General features: G+C 42.8%; 1 protein-coding gene across 5 annotated transcripts in view; it reads left to right on the top strand.

Annotated features, from left to right (window-relative positions):
* Nucleotides 1-15124, top strand: part of LOC138648969 (sulfotransferase 2B1-like) — a 34753-nt gene extending 19629 nt beyond the window's left edge. For 3 of the 5 annotated variants that reach the window (XM_069738986.1, XM_069738985.1, XM_069738988.1), the window contains 6 exons: nucleotides 3637-3780; nucleotides 6994-7202; nucleotides 8583-8709; nucleotides 12333-12427; nucleotides 13355-13535; nucleotides 13794-15124. In XM_069738986.1, the coding sequence (XP_069595087.1) occupies nucleotides 3637-3780; nucleotides 6994-7202; nucleotides 8583-8709; nucleotides 12333-12427; nucleotides 13355-13535; nucleotides 13794-13909 (872 nt within the window). In that variant the 3' untranslated portion in view covers nucleotides 13910-15124. Of the gene's footprint in view, nucleotides 1-3360; nucleotides 3569-3616; nucleotides 3781-6993; nucleotides 7203-8582; nucleotides 8710-12332; nucleotides 12428-13354; nucleotides 13536-13793 lie in introns of those variants that run through there. The other 2 variants (XM_069738987.1, XM_069738990.1) reach the window with 2 other exon arrangements.
* The last annotated feature ends 1599 nt before the right edge of the window (nucleotides 15125-16723 follow it).

Genomic DNA, 16723 nt, shown 5'->3' with positions numbered 1-16723 from the left:
AGGCTGGTTTCACATATGCGTTTTTTGCCGCTGCGTTTTAGCGCAAAAAAACGCATGTGTTTTTTTCCCTATACTTAACATTAAAAACGCATGCGTTTTTTGCATGCGTTTTGCCGCGTTTTGCCGACGCATGCGTCGTTTCTATGCTTGCGTTTTGTTGCAGAAATGCAACATGTAGTAATCTCTAGCGGCGTTTTTTTGCCGCAAAAAAACGCATGCGTTTTTTTTGTGGTAAAAAAAGTATTGCTGTCTATGTAAACGCATGCGTTTTTAAGCACATGCGTTTACATGCATTTTTTCCTGCGTTTGCGTTTTTGAAACGCATGATGAGAAGTGTGTGACAGCTGCCAATCCTCAAAATCAACTAGAAAACCCACTATAAACAGAAATAGCTAGGGTTAGGGTTAGGATCCCTAGGGTTAGGGTTAGGATCCCTAGGGTTAGGGTTAGAGTTAGGGTTAGGGTCCCTAGGGTTAGGGTTAGGATCCCTAGGGTTAGGGTTAGGATCCCTAGGGTTAGGGTTAGGATCCCTAGGTTTACTAGGGATCCTAACCCTAACCCTAGCTATTTCTGTTTATAGTGGGTTTTCTAGTTGATTTTGAGGATTGGCAGCTGTCACACACTTCTCATCATGCGTTTCAAAAACGCAAACGCGTCAAAACGCCGCGTTTGTTTTAACACATGCAAACACACGTGTCTAAAAAAACGCGTTTACAAGCATTTTTTTTCACCACATGCGTTTGCGTTTAAAACGCTGCGTTTTTAAACGCAAATGTGAAACCAGCCTTATACAGACTTGACCATAGGCCCAAAAAGTTTTAAGTAAGGCCTCATTCAGACAGGTGGAACACGTACTATAGTCTCACATGTTGGCAGATTTTCGCGGATCGAGGATCTGGGTATTGCTTCATCTAGTCTTGTTTTTCTCATTTTGCTACCATGGTTTAATCTTCTTTATATTTATTGCCTTACTTATTTGTACACATTGTGCCTAATGTATCACTTATTTAGGGGGCGCTGCTTCCATCAAATTTTTTTTTTCAGTTGTGCGTATTTTAAATGATAAATGTTTTGTCATGCTATATGCTTCTACTAAATACATTTTTTGTTGTACTGTATACCAGTTGTGACTGGTTTTGGATGTGCCACTTGTTTTAACCCCTTCACCACTGGAGGTATTTTTGGTTTTACGTTTTCCTTTTTTTTGCTCCCCTTCTTCCCAGAGTCGTAACTTTTTTTTATTTTTCGGTCAATATGGCCATGTGAGGGCTTGTTTTTTTTCCTCGACGAGTTGTACTTTTGAACATCACCATTGGTTTTAACATATCATGTACTGGAAAATGGGGGGGAAAAAAAACACCAAATATGTGCATGTTTTTTTTTATTTTGAATGGGGCGAAAGGGGGGTGATTTTAACTTCTATATTTTTTTTAGTTTTGTAATATTTAAAAAAAAATATATATATATATATTTTTGTACTTTTTGCATGTTTCAAGTGTCTCCATGGGAGACTAGAAGTTGCAATACTTCGATCGCGTCAGCTACATACAGGCAATGATCAAATCGCTTGTATGTAGCAGAAATGCTAACTTGCTATGAGCGCTGACCACCGGGTGGCGCTCATAGCAATCTGGCTATGACTCCCATAGCGGTCTGCTGGAGACCGCTGGTGATCATGCTGACCCACAATCATTTGACGAGGGTCACCGGTGGGCGGGTTGATGGACGAGCTTCAGGTAAGCGCGAGTTAAATTATACCTGTGGTTGTTGCAGGCACATGTCAGCTGTATGGATCAGCTGACATGTGCTTGGAAAAGTGTGGGTTCAGCGCAGGAGCATGCACCAAACAGGGGGAGTCCGACGTGGGTGTATTATTACACCCAACATCGGAATGGGATTAAAATACCCCAAGACATTTTGTTTGGGGGGGGGGGGAGTTTGCAAATGTTTAGTTTTCTTCATGATTTAATGGTGTGAAAAAAAGACTGTACATTCAATAGAGGAGATGGAGAGATTAATTTCTCCGTCTCCTCCACACCTGTGCTGCGTTTCTTGGAGCACAATGCACTGACACTTGGCTGACGCTCGCAGCAGAGCTGGAGATGACCGTCTTTAGCGTATCACATCCGATGCCATATACTACTGTGAGTCCAGCCTTAACGGGAATATGTCAGCAGATTTTTGCCATGTAATCTGAAGACAGCAGGCGATAGAGGCTGAAACACAGATTTCAACCATGCGTCATTTATTATGCTGTTAATTACTAACAATGAAGGTTTCATGACTAGGATATTATCATTGACCACAGTGCACATGAGTCCTGGTCCGACCACGCCCCCTCTGATAAGCAGCTCGCTGTCAATAGACAATATACACAAAAAGCTGTGGTGTAGGCGCGGTTAGCTTTCTGAGCTCTGCTACATCTAAAAACTCTGTCTCACAACTGCTGCACCCAGTAAATTAAGTGACACATCACTGGAATCAGAGTCTCTTTTCCTACTTTGTGATGCTCTCAGATGAGGTGGAAAAAATCTTGGTGACAGATTCCCTTTACATTTTTAGCATGGCAATTCTTTATGCAGAATCAGCAAAGATTTAACCCCTCTGCGACGGAAAGTGTGAATACTGCTCCAAAATTGCAAGGAATACCACAACAAAATATACATGGAACGTGTAACTACGCCGTTGCAGAAAAACTGCAGCTTTGCAGTGGAAAAATTTGCACTGAATACAAAATATGTGAGAATATCCTTGGGCTATGTTCACATGCAGCGATTTTGCTGTGATTTTTTTTTGCTCTCTCGTCATTAAAAACAAGTTTTTCAGCATTTTTTTTTAGGTGCGGATTACATCTGTGCTTTCTGTATAGCACATGTTTAATAAAAATTAGTTTTATTTACCAAAAATGCTGCAAAAAACACCTTAAAAAAAAATACCGTTCCTGCGTTTTTCACTTTCTCATGGGTGAAAAAAAAAAAAAAATTAATATGCTGCAGATTTAAGAAAAAACATGTTACAGTTCTCAAAATTCGGTCAGGTAAAAGAAAACCCGAGGTTTCTGAAATCTCAGATTTTGTTGGTGCTGTAAAAAGCAGCCGAAAATAAAAATGCAGTAAAAAAAAAAAAGTTTAAAAAAAAAACGCACCATGTGAACATAGTCTTATGTTTCTGGGTGCAAAGATTTGATCCATCACATTACGACGAGACTTAAAGTACAAACTTCTAAACTTCAAATAAGAAAAAAAAAATCAGGAATAAAAGGTTTTGGTGCAATCAGACAATGAATGGAGAAATGTATTACGGTAATTCCAAAAAGGGACACGTGAGGGTGTAAAAGAAGAAGGACGAACTAGTGCTTACGTCACAAGGAGGCAGTGAGAGTGTTTACGTTGGAGCATTTTGCAGCACTCCCCCCCAGGACCCTGATGACTTCCATTTACCAAGACCCTACACAATCTGCTGGCCGTAGTCCAACTAGGAGAGGCGAAACCGCTTCCTGACGTTGGCAGACACAGAAGTTGCTTAAACTTTTCTAAAAAGGAAGCAGAAAACATATTGAGTACAAAAGGTAGGAAGTAAAAATAATGCAAGAATGTAATGCATTTCCTATGTAAAGCTTCGCTCTTCCTCCTCCAGTCACTATGGACAGGATGGATGTCACAGAAGAATTTGCTGGGGTCCAACTACCGGGGCATCTGCACACCCCACAGTCCTTGCAGTACGCCCAGGATTTCGAGTTCAGGGCGGGAGACGTGGTGATCGTTACCTACCCCAAGTCAGGTAGGAATGGCACGTAAATTTTACCTATATGTTATGTAAAGAAGAGGGAATAAATGCATAAAGTGCAATACTCAGAATGGAAAAGTTTGGGCAAGAGGTGGGGACCGGGTGGTAAAGATATTTAGGTAGATGACTCAGCCTTTGCCCTGGTCTAGTTACAATCCTCCGGCTGTTTTAAGGGATTTTTGTACTAAAGGTTTTCCCAAATAATAATAAAAAAAACACTTAAAAATCATTATATCGTGCATACCCTATGCAAGGAGTTAAATCGGCAGTGATAATCCGTAGAATAAATCGAATAATCTAATTGCTATTCTTGGTACTATTGAGGTCGCGGTACAACCCCATTCCCGTCCTGCAGTTATTACCACCCGAAAATATAGTTATCCTCTATCGTTACCGGTGGCTGGGGTTCCAACAATCCCCAGAATCGGAGGACTGGGCTGTATGGAGCAGAGGTGCTCTATTTATTGTCCATGGGACTGTCGTAAACAGTCCCATGGACAATGAATGGAGCGGAGGCTGAAGAGCCCCACTCTAGAGATTGCTGAAGGTCCCAGCGATCAACAACTTCTTTCCTATCCAGCGGATAGGAGATGATTAGATTCATTTTTTTTGGAGGAATAACCCTTTAATATTCACAGAGGGTCTAGAGACGTGGAAAAAAGGGAGCACTCTGCCCTCTGTGGATTGGGGGTCTCGGCTCTCAGGGGTCAGATTTGCCGTTGCTCTGCTAAAGATAAGGATGTTGGGGGATATTTATGAAGACCAGCGTTCCCAGAGTAAATTATAATAAATCTATCAATCTGAAAAGTATCAAAGGGGGGTGAAAAATGCAGAAAGTGAGGCTTGTGCAAAATATGTGAATGTGTAACACTAAAATTGGGGTTCCTGGCCCTAAATAAATCCCGGCTCCAGAGGCGTGTGAGGACTGGCTGCAGATACACTGACTCAGCAGCGAGGTGTAGAACATGTACGTGCTTGTGCGTCACTTCTTGGGAATCGCACATTGCCCAAGGTCGATTGTAGAAGAACACTTACTCATTAATTTCACTCCCATTACATAAGACTATCCTTGCTGGAGAATATACTAGTAGGGACGCAATAATATAAAGAAAAGACTAACCCTTCCTTTGGTTTTTCGGCTACAGACTACAGCCAAGGTTAGGGCAGTCTGTAGTCTGCAGGTGGAAACTTGCATTTTCCTTAAAGAATGAAGATAATTAACCTTGGAGGTTTCCATGATCACATCTACTTTTATGTCATCTTAGTCTGACGGCCGTAAGACACGGACGACTATCACGGACTGGCCGGCGGCTCACGTATCACACTCTGGTGAGGAGAGCCGCCGGCCAGTCCGAGCACTGCGATGTGATTGACGCCCTTAAAGTGTTGTTTCATGCACATCATAGAGACCCCTAAATGAGACCCTATTAGCGAAAGCAGATACTTACGCCGGCCTGACTCAACCAGGTAGCACATTTCACCATTTATCCTTTTTAGATCCAGAACCAGGACCCATTGATTCTGGAAAGGACTTGCTCCCTATCTCTTGCGACCCTCTGACATGTATGATCGGCACACTACTAAATTCCTTCAGTGGCATAGTCGTGCGCGACCATCTCTCCATTCTGTCAGGGCATCTCCGAGCCCCGTTCTCAGGGCTGGTGGCTGTCCTAACAATCGGACCCCACCGATCTGCCAGCTTTGGAGGGTCACTGTGATAACTTTAATGCTGGGTATAATGTGATGTTCCCCATCCACATGGTCATCCAGGACACTATCACAGAACAAACTCCAGTATATCGGCACATCGGAGATGCCTCGTACCTTCTATACTGAATTTCACAAGTGTAAAACCAGACGGTCTGACATGCACCATGCTAAAGGTTTCCGCTCACACTTGCACTTCCCCCACTTTAAAAAAAAAAAAAAAATTAAAGAAATGAGAAAAATGCAAACAGAGAAGGGTCCTAAAGTAAATAAGTAGGGACAAGTCAATGTCCACTTCTCCCTGCATGTGTCTAAGTAAATACCATTTTGTTCTTTAAGGGAGTTGTCTAGTTTAGAAAACACATAAACCCTATTAGGTAATTCTAAATAAAAGGAAGGAGACCCCCCATATAGGACCCTCACCTCCTGGCCAGAGAACAGAGTGGATGTTTCATCCGATTTCACAATAAAAATTGCGCACATATTAAATAAATCTCTTGATGAGGCTGGTGTACTTACTTTGAAAATCAATGTCAAAATGGCTGTAAAGTTAATTTTTTGAAAGTTTCCCTCCCTAATAATAAAATTAGCATTTTTATGAGTTCAGATTGATCTTTTTTAATATTGAGGAGAAAAAAATAGATTATTAATAGTGATGAGCGAGTGTACTCGTTGCTCGGGTGACCTCCGAGTATTTGTTATTGCTCGGAGATATAGTTTTCATTGCCTCAGTTGTATGATTTTCGGCTGCCAGATACGCTGAATACATGTGAGGAATGCCTGTTTGTTAGGGAATTCCCACATGTATTCAGCTTTTCTGGGAGCCGTAAATCATGCAACTGAGGCGATGAAAACTATATCCCTGAGCTATAACAAATACTCAGAGGTCACCCGAGCAACGAGCACACTCGCTCATCACTAATTATTAAGCCTTTCTGGATTTTCATAGTAAGTACACCAGCCTTGAAATGTGAAACCTGGTTGAATGGATCCGCTTTATATGGCCATTGCTTAGTTTCTTCCTCTGCAGGGACAATGAACAGGTTTCCTTGCCGAGTTTTCAGCAGGAGGTAACTTGGGGATCATTTTGTTAAGCAAGTCTTTAAAAAAAAAGAAAGTGAGAGTTGTCTGTTACTTATCAAACGTTTTTGATACAGAATCCAAATATGCACAAATGTGAAAGATATCAAATAAAATTGTGTCCGTTCTCATCTACCACTAGGGGGAGCTTAATGCACATTTTTAGGATGCAGTAAGCTCTGAAGCTCCCCCTAGTGGTAGCAGTAGGCAGCCAAAATTTAATGTCAATGCAGAATATTTGGGGATCAACAGTTTACGGATACGGGGAGCATCATCTTTACATCCTACTTCCTTTAGGCAATGTGTGACTTCAAATAGCATAGTGCACTGCTGTAAGGAAAAGCATATTAAAATGTCACGCTACGCAAAAACTAGTGTAGTCCATATGAGAAGATATCTGATCTCAAGTCAATCTTATAGGAACCACATGGATGCAAGAGATCCTAACGCTTATCTACAGCCAAGGGGATCCAGAGATTGCGACTTCTGTGCCTAACTGGATGCGCGCTCCATGGCTGGAGCACACGTACTTCAAGGAAACCCTAAAGGACGGAGAAGGTCCCAGAGTCATCACCACTCACCTTCCGAGCAACACTCTGGCTCCAGCTTTGCAAAAGTCTAAAGCAAAGGTATTTTTATTTTTTTTCCTTTTTCTGGAGCTTTAGATATTCTGTCCATATTTACTTCCTCTGTGAGATACATTTTATTGCTTTAATGTATCTAAAAATCGAAAACAAAAAAAATGAAACAACTTAGCAACAGCTTTTATTTACTTCTCAATAGTTAAAAAATAAGAAAACAGTCGTCTTCCGGATTGGCGTCAGTTCGGTGATTTCTTGTGCCCCCTCTGTAACCACTAACACTTATGGATCTGATTATAATTGTACACTGAAAACAAAAAATTTGTTTGTTTTTTTTATCAAGACTTTAAGCAAAGATACTGTACTTTGGTTTGGATCTTTCGAAAAGCGTTACATTAGTTGACCTAGTTTATTTTTTTTTTATGGAGTGCACATTCTCTTCCGGATCTGTAGACTTTAACAATGTGTGGAACTCGAGCAGAATGCGACCAAAAGATGCCGAGATACATCCTGGAGCGAACAATTAGGTGTCACTTATATGTCACCTCTTGCAGAGGAAATGACTACTAGAGAAAGAAGAAATGATGGCGCCACAGATAACACTTTGCAGAACAGTGAAATGTATTCATAGATCTGGGGTTTTAAAGAGAAGTCGTTATCTCTCCAGAAATGGCTATTTAGTAACTCCTTGGGTTTACCATCAAATAACAATTCTGCTTTATACTGTTCCTCTGTCTCCCCTTTTATTAGTGTTTTTTTAACCCCTTTTCCAGTTTTTACATTACAATCTGCATACATTATTAAATAAAACTTTTGATCCTGATGAGACTGGTATACTTACTATAAAAATCCAAATCCTAATGGCTTGCATTATCCTTTGTGAAAGTTTCCCTACCTAATATTAAAACATTAGAACATTTTAGGAGTTCACCTTTAGCTGAACTTTATAAAATCCTTTTTTTAATTTTAGGATTATACAGCCATTCTGACATGGATTTTCAAAGCAAGTACATCAGACTTATCAGGTCCGGGAGATTTATGTAGTAATGTGTGCAGTTTGTATTGTGAAATCTGATCACAAATCTGCTTTCAGGAGCAGTCATTTAGGTTTTTGTTTTGTTTTTACACTTCTGAATGCCAGCAAAGCCTCATTTATTTCTATTTGATGGCGATGTGATATAAAAAAAAAAGCTGCTGGGCATGCTGGATCTATAAAAAAAATGATACTTGAATTTATCACCAAGGTTTTCCAGAAACAGTTCAATAGAATTGTAATATAAAGTTGATATTCATGACCAAGTAAAAATATGGCTGTCAGAAACAGCGCCACTTTAGTCTCCTGGCTGTGTGTGGTATTGCATCTCAGACGCATGTTGACTGCAGTGTGTGGAAGATGCCGATTTACAAACCGGACTTTTATCCACCCAGGTCATCTACATTCTGAGGAATCCCAAAGATGTGGCAGTGTCTTTTTATTATTTCCATAAGATGGCCAAATTCCTGCCAGACTCTGGATCGTTTCCCGAATTCCTAGAACTCTTCCTGGAAGGCAAAGGTCTGATATCCAAGCTAAGAGGGAACGGGGGAGTAATGTACTTCTGAGTATTAATGCAATGTGCTATCACCCTCGACCACGGCAAAATCAGGCAGGTTTACACATTCAGGAGTCTTGGAAAGATGGGTGACAAGAAATGTAACTGAGGAGAGGGGGACATCTCAAACATATGTGATGGGTGTGACGCAGGACATGTACTTGGCTTTACATAACGCAAAATGTAGCCTGCGGAGGAGATGGCAGGGTAGGTCAGCGGCATCTCATAATGCGGGGTCATTATAGCTTTCAAAGTTTCAAATTTAGGAGCGAGTCTGACTTGTTGGGGTAGAAAGTTCCAGAGGATAAGTGCAGCGCGGGAGAAGTCTTGGAGATTATTGGATGAGGAGCAGACAAGAAGAGAGCAGGTCTTGGGAGAACTGGGGAATATGTGTGTGGAAATACAAAAAGTATTGGGCCACACGTCTTAATTTAGTTTTGATTTCTAATGCCCCCAATGTATAATCTCTGGACCCTCGCCCCCGATGTATAACCTGGGCACCCCGCCATGCCACCTGCCTTTACAAACATGTGACAGAGCGGCCGATGGTCCTGTAATAGCAGCCACCGGGGTAACAAGTCCGTCCTATATATTTCTTCCCTCCTAAATCTTCCCCCATCACCTGTGAGTGATATTATCGAGAAGTAGAAGGAACTGCAGCAACTCAGCTACGAAGTGGAGACCCCATAACGTTACAGAGCGGGGGGCCGAGTGCTGAGGAGCAGAGGGCAGAAAAGTCACCAAAACTCTGCTGACTTCATAACTGCAGACCTCCTGTGGTATAACATCAGCACAAACACTGCGCCCCCGCCAGGAGCTTTGTGGCCGAGCAGCTGCATGCAGCCGTACATCACCAAGCACAATGGAGAGCGTCAGATGGAGTGGTGTAAAGCCGCCACCACTGGACTCTGGAGGAGACGTGTTCTGTGCAGTGACGGATCACACTTCTCTGAGGTCTGATGGAGGAATCTGGGTTTGGTGATTGCAGGAGGACGTTACCCCTTGACTGCATTGTGCCCCCTGTACGGATGGTGGAGGGATAACTATGGGCTGTTATCAGGGGGCGGCCTCCTCGACTCCTTTGTGGACAATTGTAGCTTCCAGCTTTGTGGGAACAGTTTGGGATTCACCTTTTTCTGTTCCCCATGACTGTGCCCAGGACACAAGGTCCATACAAACATGAAGGGGGAGTTTGGTGGAAAAACATGACCGGCTTCAGAGAGTCCGAACCACAACCCCATCCGACTCCTTTGGGATGAACTAGAGCAGCGATTGTGAGCCACTGGTGGACAAGAGATTACACGTCCGGAGGTTGAGGAACGTTTGGTGAGAGATTGAGAGATGTATGGAGGGGACCAGTTATAGGATGGAGATTGTGTGGGAAGATAGTGGGAGATTAGGTCATGTTATCAGCACCATATGGATCAAGCCCAAGCCTTTCCTGCTCCTCGCGCGCCACTCCGGTCGCAATAATGCATTGCGGCAATGACCGGAGATGACGTAGCAGTCTCGCGAGACCGCTACATCATCACGTGTTATTGCCGCTTGGGACCGGAGCGGCGCGCGAGGAGCGGGAAAGGCCTGGGCTGGATCCGGGGACCGTCAGAGAGTGAGTATAAAACTATTTTTTATTTATTTTTATTTTTTTTAACAGGGATATGGGGCCCACATTGCTATATACTGCGTGGGTTGTTATATATTACATGGGCAGTGTTATATACTACGTGGGCAGTGTTACATACTGCGTTGGCTGTTATATAGTCGGCTGTGTAATATAATACGTGGCTGTGCTATATACTACGTGGGCTGTGCAATATACTATGTGGCTGTGTAATATACTGCGTGGCCTTTGCTATATACTATGTGGGCTGTGCAATATACTATGTGGCTGTGTAATATACTGCGTGGCCTGTGCTATATACTGCGTCGGCTCTGCAATATACTGCGTCGGCTGTGCAATATACTATGTGGCTGTGCTATATACTACGTGGACTGTGCAATATACTACGTGGCTGTGCAATATACTACGTGGCTGTGCAATATACTACGTGGCTGTGCAATATACTTCGTGGCTGTGTAATATACTACTTGGCTGTGCTATGGACTACGTGGGCTGTGTTATATACTGCATGAACTGTGTTATATACTACGTTGCTGTGCTATATACTACGTCGGCTGTGCACTATACTACGTGGGCTGTGTAGTATATTACGTGGCTGTAATATACTGCGTGGGCTATGCTATATACTGCATCGGCTGGGCAATATACTACGTGGGCTGTGCTATATACTACGTGGGCTGTGCAATATACTACGTGGACTGTGCAATATACTACGTGGCTGTGCAATATACTACGTGGCTGTGCAATATACTACGTGGCTGTGCAATATACTACGTGGCTGTGCTATATACTACTTGGCTGTGCTATATACTATGTGGGACTACGTGGCTGTGTTATATACTGCATGGGCTGTGTTATATACTACGTCACTGTGTAATTTACTGGGTGGGCTGTGCAATATACTACGTGGGCTGTGCAATATACTATGTGGGCTGAGCAATATACTACATGGCTGTGCAATATACTACGTGGCTGGGCAATATACTACGTGGGATGTGCAATATACTACATGGCTGTGCAAAATACTATGTGGCTGTGCAACATACTACGTAGGCTGTGCAATATAGTACGTGGGCTGTGCAATATAATACATGGCTGTGCAATATACTATGTGGCTGTGCAATATACTATGTGGGCTCTGTTATATACTATGTGGCTGTGTTATACACTACGTGGGCTGTGTTATATACTACGTGAGCTGTGTTATATACTACGTGGTTGTGTTATATGCTATGTGGGCTGCTATATACTACGTGGCTGTGCTATATACTACGTGGCTGTGTTATATATACTACGTAGCCGGCCGTGAAAAATCATCGACAGGCGCACTCCGGCCGCGAATTGGCGCGGGATTTGAACCACGCTTTGCTAATTGGTCGCGCCCGGCCAGCCGAATTCTGTGTATTCATTGTATTATTCTAAAATCTTCATAAATAAATTACATACATATTCTAGAATACCCGATGCGTTAGAAACGGGCCACCATCTAGTTTTTATATAAAGTTTGTATTGAAAAAGAGGAGACACAGATCACTGCTTTCCTCATTGCCTCCGTATAGAGACACGTCTGTTAAAGTGATGGCATACCATTAGGATGTGTGGCGGTCTGATTACCGCCTCTTTTGAGAATGATGGGGTCGCAGCGCTGAATTGACAGTCTGCTCTGCACAGCGGCACTCCCTGTTACCCGCTATGCAGCATCTGCACCAAGTCCAGCCCCATTAAAGTGACTGGGGCCATGCTGTATGAACCCAGACAGCTGCTGATTGTGTAAGAAGTATAAAAACTATGAAGGGAACACAACACCTTCATTCTCGTGATCAGTGGCGGGTCTGGTAATCAAACCCGCACCACACATCAATTCTAGTGATATCCTAACCCTGTGAGATGTTATGTCAGATGACCATGGCAGCCATGATTGCCTGTGGCCTTTCCATTATTGGTGTCTTTTTTTGTATATTTCAGTGTATTATGGCTCATGGTTTGACCATGTGAAGGGCTGGTACAGTGAAAAAAAGAACCTGGACATATTTTATATCACATATGAAGATATGAAAAAGGTAGGAGATCTCTCTGGAATGTTTTTAGCCCTTTACTGAATTAACTGTAGATCTTCAAACAGCTTAATGACTAATCGAAAGTAGCACGTTTTCTGTGTTTTAAGCCATAAATATGTTGTTTTTTTTACCTGGTGTAAATGGCGCTGTTCTCCTGAATCCAGCGATGTTTTTCTTTTGTTCCTGCGCCTCTCGGCTCCTGAGATATAGCCCCTTATTCCTTGCACATAAATCTAGTCTTTTAGCCAACTGGGTGTGATCTTCAACTCTTCTATGTGGGCGTATTCATGAGGACCACACCCAGTTGTTTAAAAGACTAGATTTATATGTGGGGGAAGATGAGGCCATATCTTAGGAACGGAGAGGCGTAGGAACAAAAGAAAAGCGTCGACGGATTCAGGAGAACAGCGGCGTTTACACCAGGTAAAGAAATATTTTATACTTTTTTTTTGGCAAGCGATAGGTCCTTTTAAAATTTTCTTAAAGGATTAGAAAACCATGAATGGTTTATTCTAAAAACAGCACAGGTTGTGTGTGATATTGCAGTTCTGCTCCACTCATTGAGCTGGGCTGTAATACTTTGGGCAAATATGGCACGATTCTGAACAACCTCTTTAATTGCAATAAAGGTCACATGAGAGAGAAAAAACTTTACTGGTTGTGTCCCCATGGTAGAACAGCTGTCATAGTTCTCCTAGATCTACTTTACCATCCACATTGATATCTACCATACTTTCTTCTAATTAATTAGCATGTGAGCAACAGCAAGATGGGGGATGGATCAGGAAGGGTTGTCATAGGGAGGCTAGCAAGTGGAAAGTGAAAATGTTCTTTCTTTCTGGTATTTTTTTTGATCACCCATGGGGCAGTTTTGTGCTCATTGCTTACCCTAAAAAAAATCCTAATGACTTTTTTGTCAAATGTTCATAGGATTTAAGAAGATCAATAAAGAAGCTGTGCGGTTTCCTTGGTTGTCCCATGTACTCTGAGGAGGTGGATAAGGTGGAACAACACTGTGACTTTGCCGTCATGAGCCAGAACGTAATGGTCAATTATACACTTATACCCCGGGAGATACTTGACCATGAGCAGAGCAAGTTCATGAGGAAAGGTGGGTATTAAAGGTTTCTCCACCATTGATTGGGTATGCCAAAAATATGTGACTGGTCTATGCTGGGACTGGGGAAAAGATAGGCAGAACCCTGGGAATGTAGCTGCTAGAACTCGTAGTGCCCCGGAGGAGAAGTCTTGTCTACGGTCAGATTGTCCATGTAGAAGGACGCTGGTTGGACAGTCCATCGCCTTACTACACACCACTGGTGTCAGATCATAGGTTGCACCCTCTTCACTACACTTTCTTGGGTTATAGGGGTAGTTGGAGACTGGAAAAACCACCTGACGGATGAGCAGAATGAGAATTTTGATAAGGTTTATAAAGAGAAGATGTCGGATTGTGATCTACAAGTTGTCTGGAATTTGGACTAAACAACGAACTATCAAAACCAAGGACTCAAGTCTGAATACTTATACAGATGACGGCCAGGCTTACAAGCGGGGCGCAAATATGCAGAGTATTTAAATGGTTGCACTTGGTCAATAATGTGACTCCTAGATTGAGATTGCTGGAGATCACCGACACTTCCACAACTGGTGTAATTGCTGTAATAGGAGAGGATAAGCAGCGTCATGTCTGGCACTGCTCATCTCAACAGACAACAAGGAATCAAAAGCTGAATATCCCATTTTTTGCTAACAGTCTGTGTCCATAAACCTCAGACCGTTGATGGATCGCTGAATCTCCTGATGGCGATTCGGCTGCTCCACGTCAACAGAGCAGCTCTTCTTCTCCCAGGCTGCGCTGTTAACAGGGCATGACTGCCGATGTCATGCTGATTGACAACTGGTTATGTCATGCTGATTGACAACTGGTTAACCACAGCTAGCCAATGGGTAGCTGGCTGTCAATCAGCATGATGTCGCCAGTCACACCACATCAACAGAGCAGAATGGAAGAGAAGCTGCTGCCCTGTCGACATAACATCAGCGGGAGCCGCAGAATTGCCGACAGGATGGTCAATGACTGGTCTGTGCTGGCAGAGATCGGTGTCGGGCTGCATGGAAAGCGTGACAAAGGGAGATGTTTATTAGATTTATATACTTGAATATATGTTTGGCTGGTTTCACATGTCCGACGTTCACTCTACGGACTTCGAGGTCTGTATTAGGGTTGAAGATGAGCAGCTGCTCCTTACATCAGTTTCTGGCTATCTTGCAAACTTCAACCTGTCTGATACAATTTCCTTGACTGCCTCGATTTAATATCTAATTGATCCCAGAAGTCTGATATCTATGGCCAGCTCTTTACTGTGTTATCAGATATTTTAGATGGCGTTTACTGCAGTATCTCTCACTGGAGGACTCAGCACGTCTATGCATTCAGTTAGTTTCAATGAGACACGTGTTATGCTTTATTTGCCCTGCGGAGGTGCTGCAGCTGAAATGTTTACTATTAGACTGGTTTTTTTTTAACCTGCAATGTACTTTTCTAGTTTTAACTGCTGAGTAATAATAAATATTAATAATGATAAATGTGCTCAGTATTCATTTTTGCAATGACTGTGTAATGACTAATATTTGTTACTTGTTTGTTTTAATATTTTTTATCCTCCTAAAAATAAATCTTTTGTATAATAATGTGAATGGATTCATTAATGTAAAGCCAGTGACCATCATTGACCCGGTCAGGGCCAATATTTGGTGCCCTGGTTGAACGTGTTACATACCCCTCGCTTTCAGGCTAGCGCCATCACCCATCCCCATGACATCATGAGCAGGATTCAGCTTCTACTTAGCAAAAAAAAGGATTATAATTGGGATTGTGGATCACAAATTGTTCATTTCTTCAACACTGGGAGCCGATACTCACTCGTTCTGATAAACTGGCACTGACCCATCGAAGCATGGGCTTCACAACCACTGGAGATGTCCTGTAAGATCTGACACCAAGAGGTTAGCAGAAGATCCTCTAAGGCATTGCTCGATGTGGCCTCCATAGATTGTGCTGGTCTTTCCTACAGATCAGATCAATCTGGTCGATCAGATTGAGATCGGGGACTTTATAGAGGAGTTGTCTCTTTGAATTCTTTCTCATGTTTCTTGGAAAATTCCTTGGCAGCGTTGCAGGCACATTATCCTCTTGAAAGAAGCCACTGCCACTAAGTACTGCTGCCATGAATGCGGGCACTTTGTCTCTACAATGTTTAGGTAGGTGGTACATGTCACATCCACGTCATGCCAGGACCCACTGTTCCCTAGACCAATGTCCAGACCATCACATTGCCTCCTGTGGCTTTTTTTTTTCCTAGTCCACCGTGGTACCATCTCTTACTTAGGTAAGTGACGTACTCGCACCATGGCTGCCCACATGATGTAAAAGAAAAAGAGATCCAAGGTCATCCATTGCTCCATGGTTCAGGTTTGATGGTTAGGTGCCCACCATAGTCACTTAGAGTATATTCAAACACACCGGCTGACTTCCCACTGAGTAGAAGCCCAAATCCAGACTTAAGTCTTGGGTCATGCGTCAAACAGTGTGGGCAATGGCGTCTGTTAAATGTGATGGTTTGTGGATCTCCGGGAACCAACTCCACCACACTGGACTTGCATATGTGCCTAGGACTTTGCGGCTTGGCATGATAAAGGATATCCTATCCAAATAGGAAATAATTTGGCTATGCCAAAATCCAGACACTTATGCAGGCTTCAAAACAAAAATGGGATTGGCACAAGCCTTCCAATGGTTATGCCAGCAGGGCTAGTGGTTTACTAGCTAGGAGCTAGGTGGCAACCTTAATTAGCATGGCTACCTGGACTGGTTTGTGTCACGCTATGACAGTCTTTGGTAAGGAAGGGAGGCCTCAAACTGTCCCTGTAACTGGGACCCTAACTATCCCTGTCCCATGGGTACTCCTGAAGGTGGAGAGGACAGAGTCTCTGAGCTTGCTGTGCTCCTGTTAAACCCTCATATGTCCCCTCCCTCACACCATGAGGCTTGGAACAGAAATATAAGGCAAACAAAACACAAAAACCAAACAGGGATAACAAAAAGCAACAAACACTCACCAAAGGTACAGTATATAGGGAAGGATAGGAATGTACCAACCAAATGGGAATATGGACCAGGAGATAAACACATATATACTACAGCAAACTAAAGATCACTACTACAACTCCACTTCAGCCACTTATTAGCTTTAGCCCTCAACAGAGGAAGATGAGTCTCCAGTAACAACAACGACG

Source organism: Ranitomeya imitator, chromosome 9, assembly GCF_032444005.1.
Source record: "Ranitomeya imitator isolate aRanImi1 chromosome 9, aRanImi1.pri, whole genome shotgun sequence".
Lineage (NCBI taxonomy): Eukaryota > Metazoa > Chordata > Amphibia > Anura > Dendrobatidae > Ranitomeya > Ranitomeya imitator.
This window is presented reverse-complemented; position numbering and strand designations above follow the sequence as displayed.